At 38.6% G+C, this 19981-nt stretch overlaps 1 protein-coding gene across 6 annotated transcripts in view; it reads right to left on the reverse strand.

The window, feature by feature from the left end:
* BSDC1 (BSD domain containing 1) overlaps positions 1 to 19981 on the reverse strand; it is a 66223-nt gene that overhangs the window by 24049 nt on the left and 22193 nt on the right. The window contains exon 1 of one of the 6 annotated variants that reach the window (XM_007492887.3): positions 18293 to 19779. The exons of 1 other annotated variant lie outside the window; for it this stretch is intronic. In XM_007492887.3, the coding sequence (XP_007492949.2) occupies positions 18293 to 18318 (26 nt within the window). In that variant the 5' untranslated portion in view covers positions 18319 to 19779. Of the gene's footprint in view, positions 1 to 704; positions 761 to 1390; positions 1797 to 11814; positions 11962 to 18292; positions 19780 to 19981 lie in introns of those variants that run through there. 4 more of the 6 variants (XM_007492888.3, XM_007492885.3, XM_007492886.3 and 1 more) reach the window with 4 other exon arrangements.

Raw genomic sequence — 19981 nt, forward strand, 5'->3', positions numbered from 1 at the left:
TTGTGAACAGTCACTGGGGGGAGAACAAGAACACGAAGGAGGGGAACATTCCATATGCTATGCTTGGGAAAGAGGCACAGTGTAGGAAGAGAGGAATAGACACATGGAAGGATGAACATTCCATGGGTCTTGGTGAGGGATAGATAGGAATACTTGGGAGGGGATATTCCACAAACTTGTTAAAGAGACTAGAAATGGGGGGAGGGCAATCATTCCATAGAATTAGGAGGAAGATGCCAGAGGGCGGACATTCCATGGATTTGGGAAATGGGCTCTGGAATACGAGAATATTTGAGGGTAGGAATTCCCTGGAATTGGAGAGCACAGGAATACTGGCTTTTGGAAGGCAGGAATACTGCGGGACGAATATTTCCTGGATTGAGGGTGTCAGGAGTACTGGGAGAGAAATATGGGAGTATTTTGGGGGGCAGACCCGTAGAGGGGCAGGGATGTGAACACCCCCAAATCGGGGGAAATACAGCCGGGACCTGGGGTGGGCGGGGCAGAAAAAGGGAAGGGGGAGTTAAACCCGGTTCAGACTTCCCCCCTCAAAGCCCTATCCTTCCCCTTCCTCCGGGTGCCCTTCACCCGGCCCTGTCTCGCCGCCAGAAACCACGGACTGGCCCCCTCCGGCCTCCATACACTACCCTCCTCCTGGGCTCCCGCCCGCCCCAGGGCCCCGGTGCCGGGATGGGGATTCTCACCCTTCCGCCATCTTGCCCGCCTGACATCACCACTATTTACTGCCCTTTGACCTCTCCCTCAAGGCCCCGCCCACCCTCGCGAGCCTGGACCAGTCCCTACCTCACTTCACTCTAGCCCGCCTTCATGCACGCCGTCCCCCAGTCCTAAAGAAGCACCAACGCCTACTACGGTGGCTGCCGTGGGACATAAAGTCCAGGCCACAGACTGGCCAAGGGTGGGAGGGGAGAGGGGAGAGGAGGGAAAGAAGGGAGGGGCCTTCGGAAAGGGAGGGAGGAGCGAGGAGGGGAAGTCCCGTCCCATTGGTCCCAGCCGATAGAGCGTAGCTAGAGAGGTCTTTGAAGGGTTAAGGATCCCATAGCCAATAAGGAAAACAGGCTAGTGTTGGTTCCCCGAGCCACCTTTTCCCGGAAGCCCACCCAGACCACCCTGCGGCCCTCGGAAGCGGCCTCCATGTGCTTCATTCTTCAGTTCCCTTCCTTTCAATTCACTTCATTTGAACTGTTATTCATTCTCATACCCCCTCAGCCAAACCGAAATTTCTCAAAGCCTCCCAAGGACAGAGGTGGACGTCTGCTCCCTCTCCTCACACTTCTTGATCTCTGCGGCTTTGGATGCTGCTGGCCAGGCTCTTCTGGACAGCCTCCCCTCAATCTTAATGGGAACCTTTCTCTCTCTGTGGACTTGCCTCTTTTTCGGGTCTCTCTCCTCCATGTCTCCTCTGTGTGTGTCTCCTGTTTTTTCTCCGTTTGTCTCCTCTATGGCTCCTTCCTCCTCTGTGTCTGTCTCCTCCCTCTGTGTTTCTCTCCTCTCTTGTTTTTTTTCTCTGTGTCTGTCTTCTCTATATCTTCTGCCTCTGTGCCTCTGCTGGCCTCCTACCTGTCTGACTGCTTCTTCTTGGTTTCCTTTCCTGGATCTTTCTCCATATCACCCTCAGCTGTAAGTGACTCTCCAGGCTCTGCCCTGGGTTCTCTTCTTTCTTGGCTCTTTCTCTGTCACTTCATCAGCTCACATGGCTTTTTTTTATCATCTTTATGCAGATGACTCCCAGCTAGAGATGGAGAGCCCTGCTAGTGACCTGAGCCACACTCATATCATCAACTACCTCCTGACCTGCTAACTGGAAAAGCCTTAACATGAAAGCTAATTTGTTAACTATGGATCAGGCATCTTGTATCAATTCTACATGTATATCTACATATGTCTCCATGTGTGTACATGCGTACACACAAAGGTTATTTGCTTAGCCGTTTTTCAGTCACTTCTGACTAAATGACCTTAATTTGGGGTTTTCCTGGCAGAGATACTGGAGTAGTTTGCCATTCTTTCTCTAGCTCCTTTTACAGATGAAGTCTGGAAGCAAACAGGGTCACATGGAAGATAAGAGAGTACAGATTTGAACTCAGGATGAGTCTTTCCAACTCCAGGTCCAGCACTTTATCCTCTGTGTCATTTAGCTATTGTTTCTACCTAGATTGTAAAACACCACAGGCCAGAAACTAGCTTTCATTTTAAACCTTTTCCTTTTTTTATATCCTCCATCTTCTTGTACTCACTGAGACCTGGTTCATTCCTGGTAAGAACTTCCTTGGCTACCCTTTCCAGTATTGGTTCTACTTTCACCTACCTTCAGGACACATTGGTCTAGAGAGGGAGAGGGATTTGGAATACTTCTTGCCACTCCTTGCTACTTCCAGGTTCTCCCTTTACTACTATTGCACAGTATCCTTTCTTTCTTTGGGGTTCCATATTTATCATCTGGTTAGGATTCTGGTGGCTGTTGTTTACTAACTAATAGAATACTCTCCTCCCATTGTCAACAAGTTAAGTGCCTGGCTCATGTCTTTCTCTCAACTTCTACCTTCACACTGGGGGACTTCGACATATTTATTAATAATATTCTTTCAAACACGAACATCCCAGTTACTCAATTTACTCATTTCTCATGTCTCACTCCTCTTTAGCTAGACATAGGGATAATTATACTCTTGCTCTTTGTATCACTCACCAAGTACACCACTTCCATATTTATGAATTCTGAAGTTCCTTTTTCTGATAATCTTTTGTTAACCTCATAACTCTCTTGCATCTCATAACCCTGTTTTTATTCTCCTGGGATCTGTAATCTCTCAACACCTCAGTTTTGTTTTTTTCAGGCCATCCCCCTACAGTTAGCTATATTCTTCCTCACTTCCCATCTTAGTACCCTTCCTGAACTACTGTGAATTTCAAAACTATTCCACCTAAATCAGATCTTCTAAAGAATGGTTTAAGGTGGAATGATTAGGGTGGAATAGTTTTGAAATTCACACTACTACAAATCTATACTGACCTTTTTTTTAGGCCCTCATGTCCTTTTCATTAGTTTTGCCCTCCCAATCCTCAGTCTTGAATTATTCCCACCATCTGCTGCCTTCACTTCTGCTCATGTATTGATTGAAAAAATCATGACATGGTGCTGACTGGGTGCACTACAAATTTATGTTACATAATTTCAACTGGGTTCTCACTGAAGCAAAGCAGTCCTTTACCTTTCCATAATTACTATTACCTAACACCTGGATTATTGCAATAGCCTTCTGTGTCTTTCTACCTCCAGTACCTACTCTAATCCATCCCCTACTTAGTAGTCAAACATCTTCCTGAACTGCAGAATTGATCATATCACCAATAAAACCCACCAATATAACTCACCAGTGACTGTTTTACCTCTAGGATCAAATATAAAATCTTCCATTTGATGTTTTCTTTTTGTTTTTTTTTTAAACCCTTATACATTAGAATCAATACTATGTATTGGTTCTAAGACAGAAGAGCAGTAAGGGCTAGGCAATGGGGGTTAAGTGACTTGCCCAGGGTCACACAGCAAGGCAGTGTCTGAGGCCAGATTTGAACCTAGGACCTCTTCTCTCTAGGCCTGACTCTCAATCTACTCAATCCCTGTTTGACATTTAAAAAAAACACCCTTATCTTTTGCCTAAGAATTAAGGCTGTGCATTAGTTCCAAAGCATTAGAATGGTAAGGGCTAGGCAATGGGGGTCAAGTGATTTGCCCAAGGTTACATAGCTAGGAAGTGTCTAAGGTCAAATTTGAACCCAGAACCTCCTGTATCTCCTGGGTCTCAATCCATTGAGTCACCTAGCTGCTCCCTCATTGTTGGACTTCCACATTTAGCTTGGTAAGGCCTTGCAGCCTCAGAAGCTTGACTTGCCATAAAGAGTCAAAAATCCAGCACCCATGTCAGTGCAGGTAAGGAAAATAAGAGAGACAGAGAGAGAGAGAAAACTTCCCGCTTGGGTTTAAGAACCCTCTACTTGGCTACTGGCTTTAAAATGTCATGCCGTCTGCCCTTCCATGGCAACCTTTCATTGAATCTCCCACATTCACTAGGGACACCCTTGCTGTCATGCCACATCATCACTCATGCTGACACTGATGCCAGCTTATAACACTTTACTCTGTGACACTCACTGTTCCACAGGATGGAGGTATTTTACTTCACACAATATTGATATTACTTCATTGTCTGTAGTACCTTTAAGAAAGATGTCATTTCCTTCCTTATCTCTTTTAATCAGATCTATTTTTGCTATAGCTTTGTCTGAGATCAGGGTTGCTGCTCCTGCTTTTTTTACTTTAAGTGATGCACAATAAATTTGGCTCCAGTCTCTTACCTCTACTTTGTCTGTCATCCTGCCTCAAATGTGTTTCTTGTAAACAACATAGAGTAGAATTCTGGTTTTTAACTCTACTATCCACTTATGGTTTATGGGTGAGTTCAAAATATATATATTTTTAAAGACTATATTTGTATAGATGGCAGAGGAAAAAGCAGAAGCTCATATGACTTTCCTCAATTCCCTTCCAAACGACTTTAAAATAACACCTAAATGAATCCTGTAGTGACAGATCTTACAAAAGGATGATCTGAAACAATTTTCCTACCCAAAATAACTTAGAAGATTAGCAGGAAAGGACTGTCACATTGGGATGAAAGTGGACTCAGTCCATTGCAGGCCACCCTCAGGACTCTCATCTAGCCAGTAGCAGCAGCAACAGCTTCTGAATTCTTAGACCACAGATGGTAAAGGTGTCGAAGAGACTACATGGGTTGCTTTGTTGGCACTATTTGAAGGATTCTGTTGCATTGACTCTGAGGATCTGTGTTGTAGTCCTGAGTCACAATATCAGGATGAGGAGAAACACTAGCACATTAGAGCATTAAGTTACAGGGAAGCAGTGACCCTGTTTACAATTCCAGGGTGGAAAAGAGTGTTTGCCCCCACTTACAGATCAGAGCACAGGTAGGAATAAAGAGGGCCTCTCTTTAGATTATACTACCTTGGAGGAATTGAAAAGTTACAGACTCTCAGAAGTAGCTCTGAAAATTGCATCATAAAAAACCTTTAGTTTGGGACAATGCCCTTTCCTCCCATCTCAGTGGCTCTCAATCCAGAGCTACCCAGATGCCCCCTTGGGACAATGCCCTTTCCAACCAAAGAGCAGAGCCTAATTTAACCGTTTTTAAAACTTAAAAGTGAAGAAGGGGAGCTGGTTAGCTTAGTGGATTGAAAGCCAGGCCTAGAGACAGGAGGTCCTAGGTTCAAATATGACCTCAGTCACTTCCTAGCTATGTGACCCTGAGCAAGTCACTTGACCCCCATTGCCTAGCCCTTACCATTCTTCTGCCTTGGAGCCAATACACAATATTGATTCTAAGATGGATGGTAAGGGTAAAAAAAAAAGTTAAAAATGAAGAGATAGGCTGGAAAAATGAGGAAGCAACTAAAAATGAACCTGACTATATAAAGTTACTATGGTAACAGGGAAGATCAAAATACAAACAAAACATATCAAAATAAAAACAAAAATATCAAAATGATAACAAAGTCTTTAAAATTGGGATTAGATAAGTGAAAACTAATGACTCCATGAGACATTAAGAAACAATAAAACAAGGGGCATCTGGGTGGCTCAATGGATACAGAACCATACCTGAAGATGGGAAATCTTGGGTTCAGATGTGGCTTCAGTTACTTCCTAACTATGTGACCCTGGACAAGTCACTTAACCCCCATTGCTTAGTCCTTGCTACTAATCTGTCTTGGAATTGACACTTAATATCAATTCTAAGATAGAAGGTAAAGGTCTTTTAAATAAAAAAAAAAGAAACAAAGTCAAAGGAATGAAAAAAATGGAAGAAAATGTGAAATATTTCATTAGAAAAAAAACAAATGACCTGGAAAATAGATTGAGAATAGATAATATAAGATTTGACTACTTGAAAGCCATGATCAGAAAAGGAGCCTAGATATCTCTTTCAAGATATTATAAAGGAAAAGTGCTCATATCCTAAAACAGATTCTAAAAGGAAAACTCCCAGAATTATTATAGCCAAATTTCAGAGCTCCTAGAGCAAGAAGAAAAATACTGCACGCAGCCAGAAAGAAACAATTCAAACATCATGGAGCCACAGGCAGGATAACATTAGATTTAGCAGATTCTACATTAAAGAATTAGATGGCTTGGAATTGATACTGAGAAGGCAAAGGAGTTAGGATTACAACTGAGACTCACCTACCCAACAAAACTAAGTATAAGCCTTTAAGAGGAGAGAGGGAAATGGATATTCAATGAATATTCAATGAATAGAAGACTTTCAAATATTCATGATGAAAAAACCAGAGCTGAACAGAAAATATGATTTTCAAATACAAAATTCAGGAGAAGCATAAAAAAGGTAAAAAGGGGAAAAATTATTAGGGATTCAATGAGGTTAAATTGTTTATATTTCTACATGGGAAGATGATACTTGTAACCCTTAAGGACTTTATCATTATTAGACCAATTTGAAGAAGAATTTAGGGGCATCTAGGTAGCACAGTGGATTAAGTGCGCCAGGCCTGGAGTTGGGAGGACTTGAGTACAAATATGACCTCCTATACTTCCTAGTTGTGTGGTCCTAGGCAAGTCACTTAACTCCTACTGCCTAGCCCTTACTGCTCTTCTGTCTTAGATACTAAGATACTAAGACAGAATTAAAAAAAAAAAAGGAATCCACATAGAAGCTAAGGGTGTGAGTTGAATATAGAAAATACCTAAAAAATAAAAGTAAAGAGTAAGAAAGAGGAATGCATTGGTAGAGGAGGGGAGAGGTAGAATGTGGTAAATTATGTCACATTTTTATGTTTTACTTTATATATGTTTATATTTTTACTTCTTTTAACATGGAAAAGAGCTTTTACAGTGGAGGGGGAGGTAGAAGGGGAGAGAGCTTGAACCTTATTCTCATTGGAATTGACTCAATGAGGATATATCTTACTCTCTCAGTTGGGTCTAGAAATCTATCTTACCCTTCAGGAAAGTAGGAGGGGAAGAGGATAAAAAGAAGGGGGAGCGGTGCTGAGAGAAGGGAGAGTAGATTGGGGTACATAGTAGTCAGAAGCAAAACACTTGTGAAAGGAGACAGAAAGTGGGATAAACAGAGGAAAACAGGACAGAAGGAAATACATAGTAATCATAATTGTGAAAAAATTTTGCAGAAATTTTCTCTGTTAAAAGGCCTCATTTTTCAAATATATATATATATGTTGTGAACTGAGTCAAATTTATTAGTACAGATCATTCCCCTTTTGATAAATAATCAAAGGTAGAGAAATAGGTAATTTTCAAATAAAGCAATCAAAGCTATCTATAATCTTGTGAAAAATGCTCTTAATCACTATTGATTAGAGAAATGCAAATAAAAACAACTCTAAGGTACCACCCCACACCTATCAGATTGACTAATGTAACAGAAAAGGAAGGAGACAAATGTTGGAGGTTATGTGGGGAAATTGAGACACATGCACTCTGGTGGAGATGTGAACTAATTAAACCATTCTAGAGAGTGATTTGGTACTATGATCAAAGTGCTATAAAATTTCATACCCTTTGACCAATACTACTAGTATTTGGTACTTGTAACCCAAAGAGATAAAAAAGGAAAAAGACTTGTATGTATAAAAATATTTATAGCAGTTCTTTTTGTGGAATCAAGGAATTAGAAATTGAAGGGGTGCTCATCAACTGAGGAATGGTTGAACAATCTGTGGTATAGGATTATGATGGAATACTATAGGGTGCTATAAGAAATTAGGAAAGGATATTCTTAGAAAAACCTAGAAAGACTTGCCTAAATTGATGAAATGCATCTCTGAGCCAACCCATTACATTTGCTGTCTCCCCAGAACCCTGCTTTGTGGAAAAGGGAGTTCTCCTTTTTCCCTCTCTTTCTCTCATACCAAAAGTCCAAACCTCCCTTTTGGGGTACATTCCCTTCCCTCTCTCTTCTTTCCTTTTTATCTTTTTAAACAGTTGGCACCCCAGATTTATAAGGACCCCATTTATTAAAACAAAACAAAACTTTAGTGACTGTCATCAACTGTCATCAACTGTCAGTTGTGAAGTTTATCAATTACAACTCCTGAGGCGAGAAGCCTTTGTCACTGACTCTGCCTAGCAGTTTCCACACAGGATCAAAAACATATTGATTCCTGGTTGGGGAGGGGAGGGAGAACTAGTCAGTTACCAACTGCCACTCTGGTCAGTTACAAAACTGAGAGTCTATTGTTAAAGGGAAACTGTACTATCTAGCTAGAAGCAAAGCTTGTGGGGACAACAACCATTTTCTAACTGTTAACTCCTGACAGTTAGAGCCTAGAAAAGATCTAATGGGAAACATGTTACAACTAATACTATAGTTGACTGTGCTAGGAATAATTGCCATTTATTGGGGCTATTGTATCATTTATAATACAGTGGCAGGGATGATAGACAATGTTCTGGGGACATTAACCAATGTGACTATGGGATGGACACAGCTGCCAATGAATTATCTAGATATAAATTACCTCTGGCAAATCATACCCCAAGTCTATTTTGTGTTCATGGTAGTGACTAAAATCTTAAAGAATATCAAAGGTGGTGCCAACCTGATCTTCCCAAAGAAAACTGTACATGCTCTAGTCATTGATAAAAGATTAGAGACATTGTTTGGTCAGATCCCTCTTATAACTGAGATGTACCAGGATTACACGCAGAGAAAACAAAGCATGGGTAAGGGAACCGACAAGGAGACTATGGAGGTGATGAGACAGACTAATAAGGACGATGTAGTTACTAATACTAATACTGGGACACCATTAGGTGCAGTAGGGGGAAATGACCTTGCCAATAGCATAAAGGTACCAATTAATGCATTTGCTAACAATTTTGCAAATGCATCAAAGGCTCAAAAGATTATGTCTTTGTGTGATATTGCTAAGGCTACTGATAACTTTGGCATTTTACATGCAAAGGTTCATAAGTCATTCACCACCCATGACTTAGAATCTTTACAGAAACATATGCCTAAATTTTTATTAGAGCCTCATCTTGCAATTAAAGAACTGAAAAGAGCATTTCACCTCTATGAACCAAATTTTGAGGATGTAGAAATTCTTTTATCTGAACTTTTTACGCCCCAGGAATATAAAAATTTTATTGAGCAAACTAGAAAAGATTCCTCACTCATGAGCTGGCCAGAAGTTTTTGAGGATCTGGATTTTTCTAATCCAAGATCAATGGCTTATCTAAGAAAATGCCATGAGGTTCTATTGTAGGGAATGAAGCAATTGTCAGAAAGACCCAATGCATGGGGAAAATTTGACAAATCATCCCAAGAAAAAAATGAACACGCAAGCACATTTATTGATCACCTTATCGAAAAAGTTGAGGGACAGTTAGGTTTTAGCCCTGATTCAAGAGAATCAGAAGTACATGTGAGGAGACAATTTCTCAAGGGTTGTGATAAGCACTTGAGGGATTTGTTCAGGAACTATTGCCCTAAGTTTGACACCATCTCACTTAATGAACTTAGAGATACAATCACCTATCTTCATGATAACTAGGTACATCAAGAAAGAGAAAAGAATGATCAAAAGAAAAAGCTTCAAGAGACCTCTGAAATATTAAGGCAGAAAGAATTAGAGGAGGTTAAGAACCTGGCTACAATTAGGACATTTAACAGATGAACCACACAACATAGACAGACATCCCAAAGCAAATAGAGGGTGTAAAGAGATACCAGGACTTGCTTTTTGTGTTCTCATCAAGGACATATAGTAAGAAACTGCCTGATGAAACATCACTATGAACAGGGCCAAAATAAGAGAGATAGGAAAGGTCAAAATGCATATTCAAAATGTATATTATCAGGGAAAAGTAAATAATAACAAAAACTATGGAAGACAGGTCTCTAATAGCAAGCAGTGTTGCTCTCACTGTAGACTTAGAGAACAGGAGACTCCAGACATGAAATCTATGGAAGCAGCAATAGCTTTTGGAGCAAAACCTTGTTATTCAGAAGTTGTAGTAAGAAATAAGCATTATGCCGCATGATGCCAGGCTCTAGCATTATCTAGTGAAAAAGAGATGAATTTGGAAGGTACCCCAGGGAGGAAACATGAAGGCATGAGCATAAAGGGGAAAAAGGGAGATGGTAAAAAGGAAAATGAAAATTTTTAAATTTTGGTGGTGGAGAAACGGATAGTTGGGCAAGATGCCAAGGGAAGCAACTTAAGTACAAAACAAAAAGCTATTATTGAGGTGGAAAATGAAATTGCACAGATAATAGCAGACATGGAACATGACATTTATGGTTCACAATACATGGGTACACAAAACTCCATGGAGAAAAGCAAGGAACAGATTCAATCCTTTTTGGAAACTTTTTTAGCTTGCAGATTGAATCTAGACAGTGGAAAATCAAATGGGGCTAACAAATCTTTCAAACAGCAACTTAAGTATCCAGACCATTCTGAAAAGATAGCTAAATGAGACATTGTTACAAGAGACTTTGGAGCTGATACATTTATGCATATAAGAGGGGAAAGAAAGACAAATGAGGAGAGAACTAACTTAATTCCAAAAGCCAAAGATTTTTACCCACAAAATCCTATAACAATTAAAGATACTAGTCCTGGGGATGGGTTTAGTACAGATCAATATCAAACTTCCAATGACTGTATATTCCCTGAACCAGAGACTGCAAAACAATGTAAGGGAGTGGGAACAGAAGAATCTTTGATAGAGAAACCTCATCCAAGCAGTTCTTGAACTGAAATTAATACAAACACAAACCTTTCCTCTGAGCAAGCTGTTAGCTCACACAGACAGCAGTGGTCCAAAGTGATACAAGAAAGTTTGCCCCTGGGGCAAGAAAGTAAAGATGATAATGGGAAGCCTGTGCATGCAAACAACACAATAGCTAGTTTGCAATATGAGGCCCAGATACAAGAACCCTATGTATGGATCAAAGTGGAAGATCAAAATTACAAGACTCTCATTGATATGGGGGCAGCCAAATCCATATTAAAGTCATTCCCAGGGGACACCACGATAGAGGGTATGGTTTCAGTGGCAGGTGCTACGGGACACATAGAACAAGTCCTACAATTGAAATCTAAGATGGTAACTCTAGGTCCATTGTCCACTGATCATATATTCCTTCTAATATCAGGGTGTCCAGACAATCTTTTGGGATGTGATTTTCTTTGTAAAATTGGGGCAACTTTACAATGTGAGCAATCAGGGAACATTTACCTCCATTTACCAAAACAATCCCTGAAACATTATCCTCTATTATTTTTGGGGCAGCTTGATGAGACCACTGATCAGCAGCAGGCTATTACCTCTCTTTATGACATTCCTGTAGACATTCCACAGGGTGTATGGGCAGCACATAAGAATGATGTGGGAATGATTAAATCGGTACAACCAGTAAAGATAGAAGTCAAAGACTGTATACCTCCCAAGATCCCTCAGTATAAGCTCAGCAGAGAAGCTGAAGAAGGCATAACATCTATTATCAACAGCTTGCTAGAGCAGGGCATATTGAGATACACAGTGTCAGAATATAATAGCCCAATACTAGCTATTAAAAAGAGCAAGCCAAATTCTGATGGTACAGTAAATTGGCAATTTGTGCAGGGTCTCAGAGCAATCAATAATATAATCAAGAAAACCCATATCATTATACCATCTTCTAATGACATTATTTCTGAGATTCCTAGCAATTCATTATGGTATACCATAATTGACTTAAGCAATGCATATTTTACGGTTTCTCTCCATCCCGATAGTCAAAATATGTTTGCATTCTCATGGAAGAAAAATAAGCTCTGCTGGACTCGTTTAGGGCAGGTCTGTTGTGAGAGTGCATCGATTTTCTGCCAGCTGCTGAAAAGAGACCTGGAAAATATAAAATTCAAACACAGCAAGATAGTGCATTATGTGGATGATCTGCTTCTAGCATCCCCTGATGCAAAAACATGCCTAGAAGACTCAAAGAGGCTGTTACTAGAATTGTACAAAAGAGGAAATAAGGTCTTAAAAACAAAGTTGCAATGGGTTCTCCCAAAAGTCGAGTACCTAGGTTTTATCCTGAGAATAGAAGATATACAGAAACTAGGTATTCCACATACAAAAAGACAACTTAGGGTATTCCTGGGCACTACTGGGTTCTCACATCATTATATCTCTGGATATTCATATATTTCCACAGATCTGATGAAAGATGAGGTTGAGGAGCCATTGAAGGTCACAAAAGAACATTTATATGCTCTGTCTGCTTTAAAACAAGCTATCCTAACAGCTCCAGCCCTTGACATTCTAAATTATGAAAAAGATTTTCATTTATATGTCCATGAGGCTAAGGGTATAGCTTTTGGAGTTCTAGCCCAATATCTAGGATTGATTTTGAGACTTATTGCATATTACAGTGCAATTTTGGACCCAGTGGCAAAAGGTTTGGTGCATTGTCTGCTCAGCATTGCTGCTGCTGCCCTCATGGTTAAAAAAGCTAATGAATTAGTGCTGGGATGCAACTCTATGTTTACTCTGCACACCAGCTAGAAAAATTGCTAAAATCCCAGAGTACGCATGCATTTATATCTGCAAGGCTCAGTACAAAATCATTTTGTTGGCAAATGACAATCTGTTTTTACATAGATGTGCACCATTGAATCCAGCCACATTAATCCCTGACCTACCATTGGAAGAAAAGCCCCTACATGATTGCACACAGACTGTAGAAACAGTACATAGAACCAGAGAAGATCTGAAGGACACACCACTCAATGATTCAGACCTTCAGATATATTCAGATGGTTCTTCATATGTTTTTGAAGGCAAAAGAATCACAGGGGCTGCAGTTGTGACGAGGGACAGGACCCTCTGGCGTGCATCGTTACCGAGTCATGTCAATGCTCAAGGAGCTGAGCTCAGAGCCCTCATAGAAGTGCTGGTGCAATCCAAAGGCAAAAGGGTGAATATATATACTGATTCAGCTTATGCCTTTGGCCTTTTATTTGCCACAGGACAAACTTGGAAGAATAGGGGATTTGTCACAACATCTGGAAAAAGGATAGCATATGAGAATCTCATAAATGAATTCTTAAAAGCAGTGAACTTGCCAAAGGAATTGGCAGTGATCCATTGCAAGGCTCACTCCTCTGGCAAGGACAAGGTATCCCTAGGAAATCACAGGGCACGTATAACGGCAAGATTCGCCGGCTAAATTTGGTCCTATTTGTGTTCTGAATTTCTCTCTGGTAGATAAGCACGATCTCAAACAAGCATACTGCCAAGAGGAGATTCAGTCATGGCAAGAACATCTAAGAGCTAGATTAGTCAGAGGAATCTGGTTATCACAAGGAGAGAAGCCCATCTTGTCCAAAAGGCTGTACCAATATCTATGCAATGTGATTCACTCCAGAGGTCATTATGGAGTACAATCCATGCTGGATGAGGTCCGCCGGTTTTGGGAAGCTCCAGGGATATCAATAACTGCTATAAGAGTGTGTCAGACATGTCTCATCTGTAGAAAGTTTAATCAAGGTCATTTCAAATGCAAGGCATTGGGAGGACGACCCTTAGCTTAGATACCTTTTCAGTGTCTACAGATCGATTTTATTAACATGCCTGGGGACCGAGGATATAAATATGTTTTAGTTATAGTGGACAGACTCACTTGATGGACAGAAGCATATCCATCAAAGAAAAACAACACTGGCATGGTAGTGAAAACATTGCTTAAAGAAGTCGTTCCTAGATACAGCATTCCAAACACCATAGACTCAGACAGGGGAAGTCACTTTACATCTAGCATTTTACAACAAGTGTATAAGTCTCTGGGAATAAAGGGTAATTTCCATAATGCATATAAACCAGAAAGTTCAGGACAGGTGGAAAGAATGAATAAGGAATTAAAAACCACGATAGTCAAACTCTGTGTCCAAACTCATCTTAAATGGACAGAGGTTCTTCCACTTGTGCTGTTCTATCTGAGGATGAAACCTAGAGGAGACTTACATATTTCCCCATGTGAGATGTTGTATGGACAGCCAGTATGGATAGGAATGACCGCTAAATCATCTTATCTTTCCATGCTGGGAGGGGAATGCCAGTTATACACCTATCTGACACAGATACAAAATAGGCTGGAGGAACTGAGAAGGCTGGGACTACTAGTGCAAAGGGTCCCACTAGATTTCTCATTACATACCATAAGACCAGGGGACAAAGTATATGTAAAAAATTTTGCCAAAGACAAACCCACAGAGCCCAGATGGATTGGTCCATATTATGTAGCTCTCACCACTCCTACATTGTTCAAAGTAGTGGGAAAAGATTCTTGGTTTCATGCATTTCATGTTAAACATCACTATGCCCATGACAACACACTGAAAGACAATTTAATGGGAGCCCAAAATCCATTCAAACACCGGTGGCCCAAGAACAACCCTTGATAAATAAACATAGAGCTCATGAATCCAACAAAATTGTACAAGAAGAAATAGAGACACAGAACAGAGACAGTGAAACTGAAATAGAATAATGTCCAAGACAGATAGTATAAATTTGGGTTAGTTAGATCAGGGAGGATTAGTGTAGCCTGTGAAACACAGGAGAAGCGGTTCCTTGCGGAACCTGGGAGTTTATTTGGGTGGATTTAGAATCCTTTGAAATTATTAAACCTCTATATGAATTTCAATCTCAAGTCTTGACTAAAATATTGTTAACCTCTACAATCAACCACATAGGAATAGAATAATCTCCCTTACAATCATCACACATTAAGAAAGTTACCTACATTCATTAGATAAAAAAAAACTCACTTGCATTCATGAGGATGGCACAAACAGCCTATATAAAGTTTCACTCACATGCATCAAAATATTCACTCTTACATGCACACCCATGTTAATCTTTCACACACGTATGATCCTGTAGTTCCATATACCTGAGATCATCTTTCAAGGTGAGATGACAGGCAAGTATGTATCCTGTAAAGGAGAAGGCACCCCGGACCTGTGACAAACTTCAAGCAATACCAAAGGATGGAAGATACACAGACAACTGGAAAGAACTTTGAATCAAAGACATTATAGGGAATGAACTTCAGGAAAATTGGTCATGTAAGATTAATCGCCGATTACATTAACTTCCCATTTAGGGAAGTACATCCACATATACATTGGAATAAATATCCATCCACCATGACATATTTTGAACACAAACAAATTTCACATTGACATTAGGGACTGTGCCGTAAATAAGGACAGCCCATGAATTGTATGTCTGTAAATAAATCTCTACTACCTGAAGATATATTATAACCTGATATATATATCTGAAGATATATATACCTGAAGATATATATAACAATTCATAACATTTATAGGTATATATATGTGTGTGTGTGTGTATTTAAATAACATGTGATATATGTAAATGTATACAAATAGCAGACATGTATATATTTATATATAGCATAATAATGATCTAAGCCAGTAATATAGATGGAAAGGAGAGTTAAAATATTGACCATTAATAAACAGGGACAGAGTAATTTAGGGTGGAAAAGGGAATATTGTAATTAGAGAGGTAATATAGGAACAGAATAAATAAGATTATATATATATATATATATATACCTATAAATGTTATGAATTGTTACATCGGAATTAGCATTATATAAGGCATAAGATAGTTCAATTTTACTTTAGATTTAAATGTTATATTGATTGCAATAGGAATGACTTTTATATTAAGAAATTGTTATATTGTAGAAATTTTGTTGGTACATAATCCTAACCCTCTTCCCACAACTCAGTCTTAGCATAAAATAGGAACTTAGATTAGCAAACCGATAGATTAGGATAAGATTTTTATTTGTCCATAAAATGATTCTAGTAATGTGCTTTCTTTTTTATTTCTCAATAACAATTTGTAAGTTAAGGGTTCTTCTAAGAATTTGGTAACATTCTCCTGTGAATTCTTTAGGATCAGGTGTTTTTTCCTTTGGTAGTTCCTTTCCAGTTAGATCAGGTTATTTAAGATCTCTGGTTGTTCTGATAGTTTGGATATTTTATATTTTTGAAAATATGTATTTCTTTTGTGCTTTCAGTTTTGTTAGTATATAACTGCATATCATATATTCCTTTTATTTCTTTTTATTTTGCTATGATTTCACCTTGCTTATTTCCTATTTAATTGACTGGATTCTCTTCTTTTTAGCCAATTAGATTAGCTAACAATCAATCAATTTTATTAGACTTTTCAAATAATCATCTTTCATTTTATTTCTCATTTCTAAAAATATTTTATTTTCCCTCTAATTTTAAATATCTCTTCTTTCTGTGCTTGTTTTAGGTTTGTTTATTTATTAGCTTTCTAATTTTTGTAAAAGTATTAATTCCTTTTTATTTTGTTAATGTATATTTTAAGGATCCCCCCTCATCCCAGGACTGCTTTAGTTATGAACAAGAAATTTTGGAATGTTGTTCCTGCAGTCTCATTTTCTTTTACATAAATGTTTCTGTTTTGGTTTTTGGTTTATTGTTATTTAGGATTTCATTTTTGCCTCCATTAGTTTCTGTATTTTTGTTTATGGCACTTGAATCAATTTCTATTTTAATTGCATTATGATCTATAAAGTATGTGTTGGCTATTTCTGCCTTTTTGCATTTGTTTGCAACATCTCTGTGAAAAGTTTCACATGGTGGTGCAGAGAAATATATATATACACACACACATATATATATACATATATATATACACACACATACATGTGTATATATATATATGTATGTTTGTTCCATTTAAAAGGTATCATAAGGTTTTTTGTTTTTTAATGGTAAGATTCTCTAGAAATTTGTTCAGTTCCATTATTTCCCCTCTTGTTTAACTTTCTTAAAGACTTATCCAAAACTGGGAGGGAGATGTTGAAATCTCTTGTCCTATTGTGTTACATCTATTTCTTATTCAGAAATGTTTCATTTATGAATTTGGAGATTAAGACATTTGGAGCATATATGTTTATTATTGATATTGATTTGTTGTTTATGGCTCCTTTCAGCATAATATTGTTTCTTCCTTTGTCCCTTTTTATGTTTCCTATGTTTTATGATGTCATCTCCTACTTTCTCAGATTTACTTGATGCATAGTAAATTTTCTTATTCAATTTATCACTCTTTGGATTTATTGGATATTTAATCCATTCACATTCAAAGTTACAAGATTGCTGTAAATACAGTACTATGTTCTTTCAGTTATTTTACCTTACTCTTCTTTAAAATTAAATTTTACTTTACTACTTTCATCTTTTTTAATGTGACCCTATTTCAGCTGTATCTCTTCCCTCACCCATGATCCCTCCCCTTTAGTTTATCTTTTTTCTTTTAGGGTTTTGCTTAGTGCCTTTTTCTCTTTTGCTTTTATGAAGTTATATAAAATTCTTCCTCTACCTCCTTTTTCCCTCTCAAAGAGGGAACCTTTCCTTACAGTGTTCTTAGTTTTTTTTTTTATCTCCTTCCAAAAAAGGGATTTCTCTCACTCTTTTCATTATTCATCCTCTCTCTACTCTAGACTCATTCTTTAATTCATTACTTCTAAATTATCTGGTCTCTCTCTTTTCTCTGTACTTCTCTCTTAAGCAAAGCATCCAATGCATGCATTCTCACATTGTGCCTTCCTCTTAGAACAATTCTAATGATTGCAAATATCCTAGAGGACACTGCCCCATGCTAGGGTCCCTCACCCTCTACATACCTATCCATGTATTACCTTCTCTTTCCCCATTTATTTCAAAGTTTTTATTCCTAGATCCATGCTCTCCCATTACCTCAGGTGCCAGTTACCCCCAGGAGTTCCAATTCCTCTCTTCCTGGTGTAGGATGAGTAGACCTTTCAAGAATCAAACTCCCCAGCCCATACCTAGTGCAAGGTCCCCATCCTCCTTCACAGACCATCTCTCTTCATCCATAGGAGTAAGGCCTCCTTCCTCCCACCTTCTTCCCTTTCAATCCTTCTCCCACCTCTTCACCCACTTTCTCCTATAGATTCTTCTCTTTCTGATAACCACAGGGGTCTCCTTTCCCTCTTTGCTGGACCTCCATTTGATCTGAGAGTCACACATCCCTCTCTACCCCTGGTTTCCTTCTCTCCCTTTCATGGGCCCTCCTTCCCAAGTTTTAATATAGTACCACAAAAAAACATTGATTCACCTGTAGGCAATGCCACTGTCCACCATGCTCCATTCCCAGCTCCTCACAGTTACCTCCACAGGACTTCCACCTTCACCTCTATGTCCTTGTGTGTAGTTAGAAAGACTTGATGTCTCAGCTGTTAGTCCATTACTTTTGTTGTCCTTGGCTGAGGCATTTGTTTACATCTCCTGCATTTCTGTTGTCTGGAGTGTTCAAGAAACAAATAATTTCTTGGGTTCTGATTTTCTTTCTAAAAGTGTTTCAAATGCCTCTTTGCAATCTATCTTTTTTTCACATATGGTTAAGCTCAGATTTGCAGGAGAGATCACTCTGAGCTACATCCATTGCTCTTTGGACACTTAATCCCATTCCTTCCTATGTTTTTGGGTGGGTGCAGAATAGTCTTGTTATTTTAATTTCCTTTTCTTGGTATTTGAAGGGTTTTTTTCCAGATTACTTGAAAAATAACTTGTCTCTGAATTGAAGTTTCTTGGAGTTTGCATCCTTGAGTTTTGTTGTTGTTGTTCTAGAAGTAATCTGTGAATCCTTTCAGCTGGTATTTCATATTCTATAATTAGAAATTCTAAGCAATTTTCTTCTATTTCCCTCACTATGGTCAGTGTTATGTTTTTTTTTTAATCCTATCATGTTCTTCTAGGAAACCAATGATCTTCATGCTGTCTCTATGCATCCTGTTTTCAAGATCCATGTTTTGCTTGGCCAGTGAGTACATTATCTTTTAATATTCTTGTTTTTCCGCTTCTCTTCTAGTTTGTCCACATTTGTATGCTTGTATTCCCAATCTATTGTTCTCACTTTTGCTTCTTTGGTGAGACTTGCTGTTGAAGATTCCACTTTTTGTATTCTATTATTTTTGCTGTGTGTCATAAATTCTGCTTTCATATTTCTAATTTCTCTTTTGAACCACTCAGGAACAGCATGTTGTAGTTCTATTTTCTCAAATTCCACTGGGTCCTCTGTCTCATCAAGGATTTGGATCATTTCCTTCTATTTTGCAATATTCAGATGCTTGAACTTGTTTACTTGAGGCCACATTTCCTCCTATTATTAATGTTTTATCTATTGATTTATTTGCTTATGTTCAAGGTCTTAAACTTTTCTTCTTCCTGAAATTTTTGATATAGGGATAGCTTTCATTGCAGGCCTGTGTCCCAAACCTTGGTTTACTAGTACAGCTTTATTGCTAATAACCTAGTTGGTGAAAGAAGGGTACTGAATGAGTTCATGGTCAGTGAACACCCGTTCATTTTTTTTGTGCCTTTAAAAAAAACACTTTGGGATACTGTGTGCCCCAGACCATAGAGATAGCTGAAGTTACTCTATCGTTGGTGCATTATTTCTGTGCATAATTTGGAGGGATTTGAAAGCTGAAGGTGATTACTTGTTGCTCATATAATTTGGAGGTCACAAATGAATTTCTGTGCTCTTCTAAAATAAAAATCTTATTTTTAATAGCTTTAATTTTTCTATCACTTTCATTTCTCTCTATATACATCTCTTCTTCTTCTACCTTTCAGGCAATCCCTTCAAAGATCAAAAAAGAAAGGGAAAAATAGCACTTCAGCATAACTAACCAACATATCAACCCTGGCTACCAGCATTAATCTAAACCTATAGTTACATTCTCCCAGTTCTTTTCTGAAGCAAAGCTTACTCATTATAATTATACAGCATTCAGCTGTTTTC

This window comes from Monodelphis domestica, chromosome 4 (assembly GCF_027887165.1).
Source record: "Monodelphis domestica isolate mMonDom1 chromosome 4, mMonDom1.pri, whole genome shotgun sequence".
Classification (NCBI taxonomy): Eukaryota; Metazoa; Chordata; class Mammalia; order Didelphimorphia; family Didelphidae; genus Monodelphis; species Monodelphis domestica.